This window comes from Eurytemora carolleeae, unplaced genomic scaffold (genome assembly GCF_000591075.1).
Source record: "Eurytemora carolleeae unplaced genomic scaffold, Eaff_2.0 scaffold1417, whole genome shotgun sequence".
Lineage (NCBI taxonomy): Eukaryota > Metazoa > Arthropoda > Copepoda > Calanoida > Temoridae > Eurytemora > Eurytemora carolleeae.
Genome location: NW_019397301.1, coordinates 4,402 through 12,834, shown reverse-complemented (window position 1 = coordinate 12,834; position 8,433 = coordinate 4,402). Strand labels below are relative to the sequence as shown.

The following is an 8,433-nucleotide window of genomic DNA, read 5'->3' as shown; positions in this document are numbered from 1 at the left end:
TCAAATCATGAAAATGTTCCAACAATTGATTAAAAATCCGCGAATTTTCAGAAGAAAATTCGTTAAACTCTTAGTTTCCCGATGGAGGCTTACTTTATTCTCTCTCAGAAGGGTTACAAACTTAAATTTATGAATAACTCACATGCATCATAGAATATGTCTTTGCTTTCTTGAGAGCAAAACTGAAAGTAACCATGACCCCCTGGACACAACAGAGAGCCAAAGAGGAGGAAAATTCTCTTCGTCTTATTGAATAGCACCACTGGGAGGCCAAACCTTTGAGAGTAAGGACCCCAAAGTTCAAATACCTAATTTTTTTTAGCAATTTGGAGACCATTCAGATTTAAACCAAAAATGAACTCAGATAATAATCAAACTTTAGTTAGCACCAATACAACCTGCAAAGATGTCTCCTCTGTATATAGATTTTTTATTTTCTCGTACATGTTAATCATACTCTTAGTATCAAACATTAGTGCGGGGACAATACGGGCATACAGAAGATCTCTTCCTTACCTCAGGAACCAAATTTAATGAATTAAAGAGAGGTCACTGTCACCGCTAGTTCAATTACTTCTCAAATCTCAAGTGCTCACTCGCTCAAATCATAAATCCCCGATTCAAAGCTCAAGATTTTGAACAACATTACATTCTAAAAAATTTCAAATTTCCATCTAACTAAATTCAATGCCAGTGCTCCAACAAATTATCAGAAACTCAAATTTTCTAATCCCTACATCTTAACAACTTGATGGTGCAAACCTTTGATATTTCAAACTTAGATTAATTTGATCTAACAGAATTCATAGTTTGAAATATCTAAGGTCTACGGCACTGGGTTGAAAAGATAAAGGGATTAGAAAATCTAAGTTTGTGGCAAAGACTCAAATCCTTTTCCGGAAATTTCATCCAATAAGAGCGACGTAATAGGATTCATCAATATACTGGCTAAAACAGTACTCGGCTCAAATTCATCAGGATAATTCCAAATTTAATAACTTGATGCTGAACCGGCAATACAATATGCATAATTGAACCGTCTCTACTTTGTTCAACAAATTCTCACAATTCATTAAATTCCGTCCCAGGATCAACATCATCCTCATCCTCAACTCCTATCTGGCTGAAATCTTCAATGCTGTAGTTACAGTTGCGGTAAATATATTTGATTTATAATCATAGCTTTTTCCCTTTGAACATTTTGTGGTGCAAGATTTATTTAGAGAGAGATCAGATTTCAAACCAATTGTTAAAAAAATCTACTAGTATAACCAATAGTTAACAATTATATTTCTAACTAAACTCTTTAAGCCCATGTTACTTACACCACCTTTTGAGTGTTGACCAACATTACTGACCCCAACAGAGGGGTGTCAAGTTACTTTATGTCACTTGAATTCTGAAAATGTATCCAACCCCAAAGTAGGAGTTTTGAACGTCGAATTTGCGCTCAAACTCAGGATTTACAAATCTTTAAAAAGTTTAATATGTCCCAAATAAATCCGAAAGAAGTTTTCCACAACACTGCATACTCAGTTCAACTACCTTACATAGCCGGTCACTCCCTTTAAAGTAAAATTCCCTCAACTTCCCCGTAAAGAAGTAAATAATTATTAAAAATACAATTTGTCAAAATAACATGGAATATGTATGGATTTGAATTCTTTACATTTCTTATAACAGGTAAATTAAATAATGTATGTTTTTTTCACAAACAAACATTTTTACCGTGTTTTTAGGAACGTTGAATAAGAATTATCTAGCTTTCATCATTACCTTTCTTTCTCAAGAAGTTTTGGAAAAGAAATATTTATAAAAAGTATTATGGTTAAGAATTAAGTAAAAATATCATCCAACGAAAAAAAATTTGTTTGAAATTTTATTGGCTCAGAAAACTAAATCTGGAAAATATGTTTGGTTCACATTGTTTGTCTGTTAATTTGTCTAATTTTTGGTAAGCAAAGTAGGGACAATCATTAAAATAAGGTAGAGAAATAACCAACCCCGTTAGGAGTGATCCATATTGGAATTGAGCCAACCGCCCACCGGAGGTCGCTGCGTTTTCACTTTAAAAAAATCAAAATAAATTTACAAATTGTCCATATGGTTAAGATTTGACAATTTAATATTGGAGAATTCACCATCAAGCCACAAATTTTTTTTTTATTTTCATGTCGTACATCATTTTCTTGGAAAATTAATCCTGAATTAAAATCTGAAAAGAGTTTTTTTAAAAATTGAAAACTGAGTGAGTTAGAGCTAAAATCTCATCAAAAACATTAACAAGGTAAAGAACCCGAATTTATCACCATTATTTGGCCATAACTTCTTTAGATTTTAATATTTTTTAAAATGGTTTTCGAATCTGAATTCAGTATGAAATTTCCAAGAAAATGATGTATCATATTTTTTTTTTTCAAATATTTTTTTAGGCCTTACGGCGATTTCTCCAATATTAAATTATCAATTCGCAACCCTATGGACGATCTTGAAATTTTTTTTATTACAATATTTTTTAAAGTAAAAACGCAGCGACCTCGGGTGGGCGGCTGGCTGATTTCTGTAAAAAGTCACAAATCAATCACCCTTTTAATTCCCCATGTAAGATATAGTTCTTAGATCTACGGATTAATTAAAAATCTCGTTGATATCCTGTGCTGGATCCTTAAATTTAAAACATTGATATCGAGATTAAGCCTTCAATTTCCACATAATGTGTCCATATGTAATTGATGGGAAAAATTAATTATCCATGCTGTAATATGTGCATTCAACTAAATATTGATATGCAAACTCAACAAACATAATAACCTAATCTTTCGTAATCTCCATGCTAAGTAGATCTCATCCATTCTATACAAATAGATCTCTGAACAGTGACTAACACAACTAATGGTTACTTATAAAACATTATGAATATTAATACAACGTTCCTTGGCATAATGTTTGAAATAAAAAGTAAAACTTAATACTGATACAATATCCTCGGAGTTAATTTTTTGTATTAACTTTTTATAATAATGTATATAACACAAAAGATATGTAGAAGTTAGAATAAGTAATATACAAATTACCCCACTAATATCAACAGTATATCATTTCTTACTAGTCGAAAAAGATAATAATAATGTCTGTCCAATAAAATATATGTGGTTTGGAGCACATTAGAAGTATGTATTTCTTCTTTTCAAAACTTTATATGCAGAGTTGTGGAACGATGCTGAGTTTGATCACATTCATGCCTTACTGGTTTGGTCTGCTGGTTGAGCTAGTCCTCATCTACAATGTACATCTGGTTATGGGTCTTGTCATGGGAATTGCAGCTTGCAGGCTTCTTATGATTATCAAAGTAAGTGTTTGTGGTAATGGACAATTCTAAATAACTAAGTCTTTTAGGGTACATATAGTTTGATGGGAAGAAATTATGTGTGCATTTATTTTCAATAGTTTTCATTAACCTGTCTTTTAATAACTTTTTGCATTCACCCAAATAAGTCCAATAATAGTAGGGTTTCAATTCGCAATTACGCAAAAATAGCGCAAAACTTAATCTGTATTATTATATTGTAGTGCCATAACAGAAGAATAATACAAATTTTGTGCATCATTCTGCAAAAACTTACCGCATGGACAGCAATAATTGTGCATGTTCTCAAAAGCTATTTTTTTAAATACGATATTTGGCCAAACTTTTCAGATATTTAATAAAAACAGATTTGGGCATGGAAACCCTAAACAATAGCGCCATGATTTTAAAGACAATGCAAAATGACAAGTAAAATTTTTAAGGCAATGTTATAGTAAAAATATAAATTCCAGTTTGACAAGATGATCCAGTTTGAACCAGAGAAGTTTTGCCATAGACTGCTGACTGTACTACTCATCCTGACTGCTGTTATTATGGAATACCCTGCATATTATACCATATCAAGAGGTGGATTTATTCGAACCAGAGCTGAGATTTTAAAAGCTTAAATCTGAATAAAACCCCGTCTTATTTACACTTAAGTAAAGCTTAAGCCAAGACTTAAGTTTTGACTGCACTCGGGTTTTGTAAAAACAAATTGACTTGGTTTTTTAACACTTGAAGGCTTGAGTCTCCAAAAACTGGAGATACTAAATTTCGTAAATATTGTTTCAACTGTATATTTGAAATTTTTTAACTTACGAGATGTCTAATTTATCAAATAAAAAAGCATAAAAATAATATTAATAATTTGTTTCAATTTTCAAAATTTACATCTTTGAACCATGGACCTTGTCACAGCTGATCTGTGTGCATCTATGAAGAAAAAGCTTTATAAGCAGTCTCTCATCGGTCAAATCAGAACCAATCCATACTTGGGCTTCTTTTAAGGTTTAGTCTCTGATTAAGTCGGGGTTTACTCATATTTAAGCCTTTAAAATCTCATAGCTCTGCTATAAACAAAGGCAAAGAAATTGAGTTTTTGTCACAAACTCAATTTTTCAAATTCCTATATCTTTGCAACCAAGTACCGTAAACCTTTGATATTTCAAACTATAAATTATGTTAGATAAGATAGTCTAATTTTGAAATATCAAAAGTTTACACAAACAGGTTGCGAAGATATAAGGATTAGAAAACTTGACAAAAACTCACTTCCTTTCAGTGAAGAATTACCACAGTTGATATTGATATCTTTGAAAGCAATAAAATGTCACTCTCTATGATAGAATCTTTAAATAAAATCTTCGAATTTAAAACATGAAAAGCTAGCTATTTACCATCTTAAATTTCCCTAATCGATTCAAAACAGGCTGAATTTATTAACCACGCACCTCTGCCCCTTTTGTAAAAGTTAATTCAACCTATATGAAGCATAAAGTCTGACCGCGTCAACCTTGTTGCCCCGGCTAGTCCTGTACATAGAGTTAGGGACAGTAGAAACTGGGAGCGGAAAGGTTGACCCGACTCAGAAATTCAAAATGTGTAACCTTTAAGGGCCTTATTTTGAATGTGGAAGAAATCTTATATTTTAACTTGACCTGCTACCCAGCTTTGCCTTAAAAACTAAATTAGATCAATTTGCTCAATTTATTTTCTTGTTTTTGCTGCATAAGTGGCTTTAAAAAGAAACAGTGATTAAGCATTTAAAAGCTTCCAATTAGAACAATAAGAATATCTCTATTTATTTCATATCATTTCATATATATCAGTATAATTGTTGTTTATACCATTTTAGGCGTGGTTGGGGTAGTAGTTGGACATTTCACAGGAATCGATAGTTCAGCAGCTGTTGGCGCATATCAGATCAGCTTTGCAATACTATTGGTGCTTACTGTTATTACAACAGTTGGTTCGTATCTGTATGGAAAGTACTACCTCAAGAAGCACCATGCCACCAATAGGAAACCAATGAAAATATTCTTATCTAAAATCCATATTTACATAATGTTCTAAAGGATTTTGCAAAAAGTAGAAAAATTATATTAAAATTTATTGGATACACTTGTTAGTGTGCTATCTGAAAATGGAGAGACTGGAAAGAATATGATAAGCATGAAGTTAATTATCAAAATTATCATAAGTCTTTCTCTAGTTTTCCTCATAATACTTGGACTCCTTTTAGAGGGTAGACATGTTGAGCTTGTATTGATCATTTCTGTAACATTATTCACCCTGTTTCTAATCAAATATGTGCATTCCCCCAAACTAAAGGTTTTTTTCTTTCACAAGTTGTGTCAGACAAAGACAAGGACAAATGAAAAATTCATTGCCTTTAAATCTTCAATCTCATTTTTCAGAAAGAACAAAGTTTGTGTTCAAAATATGGTTCAAGAAGCATAAGTATTTCTTGTTGTAAATTTTGGGGTAACAATCTTGTTTCGCTTACTTTATAATTAATGTTTATTTAATTCACTCTGGGCCGTAGTAAATTTGAATTCGAACAGGACCTGCCCAGTTTGTACCAGCCTGCCAGATAACAGCGTGTACTGACCCAATCCTATGGTCTATGGTACAGTACGTCGCCCTAACCAGACTAACATACGACAGGGGTCAATTTTCTTGGCATAGTCCCGTGGGAGGGCTAACTATGACAACTCCCATGGTGCGTTCAGACTTTTTACAGTACCCGCACTAATCCTAGGCCTATTTGATCGACCCCACTGGCTTAGTCCACCGTGAATTGTGTAATGATATGTATATTGTATAAGTATGTAAAAAACACAATAAAATTAATGTTAGTTATTTCTAAATGTTATGTTCATCACAAAAACACAAATATAGATAGAGAGAAGAGATTGAGACTGTACTAATTACAGTTGATCATACCTAGATTAATTTCGAAGTACAGTGTCTGTAAATTTAACTGCGCTTATCCTTAACAATGCAAAACTTGTAATGCAATTAGATTAGCTACGTTTTGTGATTAGCTTAACTACAATGATATATAATTGGGCAAATCTTGGAAATACGTATATTTACTTAACCTACAACATAGATTTCTAAATACACATTAGTTGGAATATTGTAAAAGTAAGGCCTAATCTTATGATAAGCGACTTTTATAAAATTGCTGATATGAATCGCAATTTGACCATTTTCAATGTTTAAGAGAAATAAACAAAGTAAGACAATAAATCAAATAGTTTCTGATGAGTTTTAAATGAAATATATTGCAAAGTAGAGTTCAAATAGCTTTAACTTGCCCAAAAGCAAATAATGCAGGATTTAAAGGTTAAACTACTGGCAGTTTTGAGGCCTTTAGATATTTGAATTTCTGATGAATAGCTTAATCAATAAGCCCTGCATTAAATGCTGCCACGCTTTATGGTAGACAACGCATTTCTGAATAAGTTTTAATGTTTCTTTAATATCATCCAATTTTTATATTTTACTCTTTGTTCTTGGGTTAAATGTTATTTAAGTTTTTAGTTCTTAAGGGTTTAACTTTTGAATGAGTAACTTTAATCCTACCATGAGATTGTTCCTCTTCGTGTCAGAAGGCTTCCAATCTTTCTTAACTACTTTATATAAATCATTAACTTTGAGATTTTGGTTTAGCTATGTATTTCAGCCCAAGGGAAAATTTTCACAATAATAATAATGGAAATGATTGATTAGAAAAACAAAACATTTATAAATGTAATCATTAATATATGAATAACAATATTTGAATATGAGTATAAACAAATTTTATGTAAATATCTATCTTTACTTAATACTAGTAGATTTCAGCCTCTATAAATTAGGATATCATGAACATACTTGATGATTAATAATTGCGGATTTTGAGAGAGCAAATTGTTAAAAGGAAAGAACTTATTACCTAGATTTTTAATCTGTTGTTTTAAAAGACATACTTAAATCATGAGGTTAATTTACACACAATATATAGATCTGAGAGATATTATCTAAAATTCACAATCTAACTAACTAACTGCAGATATTGTCCTCTCTCGCCTTTTTATAGTTAAGACAAGATAGAATATTTTAGAATATTCTAGAAAATTTATTTTTGCGCTGCTAGTTGAAACTGTTATTTGGACGCCATTTTGTTTTCTTAACTTTCTTGAAAAATAGTTCTCACCAATATAATCTCAAGCCTGTCATTAGATTGTTCTAGAAGTTTTAGTTGTTTCTGCCTTATCTAGTTCAACTTCTGTAAGTAATTAGATATATAGTTAGAAATAAAACTTGTAAAGTTTTACAATATACTCCACTTTGATTACAGTGAGAGATGTAATTGTTCCTGGTTGAAATATACGCGCTGATAAGATCGTGCCCATTGGTTTAGTATTGATAGTTTAGAGCTTGTGTCCATGTTGACATTGAAGCTTATGAGATCGTGCCCATTGGTTTGATATTGATAGTTGCATGCTTATGTTCTTGTTGACATCGCAGCCTATGAGATAATGCCCATTGGTTTGGCATTGATAAATTGGAGCTTGTGTCTGTGTTGACATTGAAGCCTATGAGATAATGCCCATTGGTTTAGATAAGATAGATAAGATAAAGTTTATTGCTAAAATACATGTATCTGTGTACAGAACGAGTTTACAATTACAAATTGATGATTATATTGGCATTCATAGTTTAGAGCTTGTGTCCATGTTGACATTGAAGCTTATGAGATCGTGCCCATTGGTTTGACATTAATAGTTGCGTGCGTAAGTTCTTGTTGACCTCGGAGCCTATGAGATAATGCCCATTGGTTTGGCATTGATAAATTGGAGCTTGTGTCTGTGTTGACATTGAAGCCTATGAGATAATGCCTTTGGTTTGGCTTTGATAAATTGGAGCTTGTGTCTGTGTTGACATTTGAAGCCTATGAGCTCATGCCCATTGGTTTGGCATTGATAGTTACGTGCTTATGTCTGTGTTGACATCGGAGCATATGAGATCGTTCCCATTGGTTTCGCATTGATAGTTTTATGAGTAGTACCTGGACTGATACGATTCTGATAGCA

At 32.1% G+C, this 8,433-nt stretch overlaps 1 protein-coding gene across 1 annotated transcript; it reads left to right on the top strand.

Annotated features, from left to right (window-relative positions):
* Positions 1-265: 265 nt before the first annotated feature.
* LOC111713369 (uncharacterized) lies at positions 266-5,933 on the top strand. The gene is made up of 7 exons (XM_023488219.1): positions 266-284; positions 464-521; positions 1,089-1,155; positions 3,206-3,349; positions 3,820-3,934; positions 5,205-5,370; positions 5,479-5,933. The coding sequence occupies exons 4-7, from the start codon at positions 3,218-3,220 to the stop codon at positions 5,807-5,809; spliced, it is 744 nt and encodes a 247-aa protein (XP_023343987.1). The 5' UTR covers positions 266-284; positions 464-521; positions 1,089-1,155; positions 3,206-3,217; the 3' UTR covers positions 5,810-5,933.
* The last annotated feature ends 2,500 nt before the right edge of the window (positions 5,934-8,433 follow it).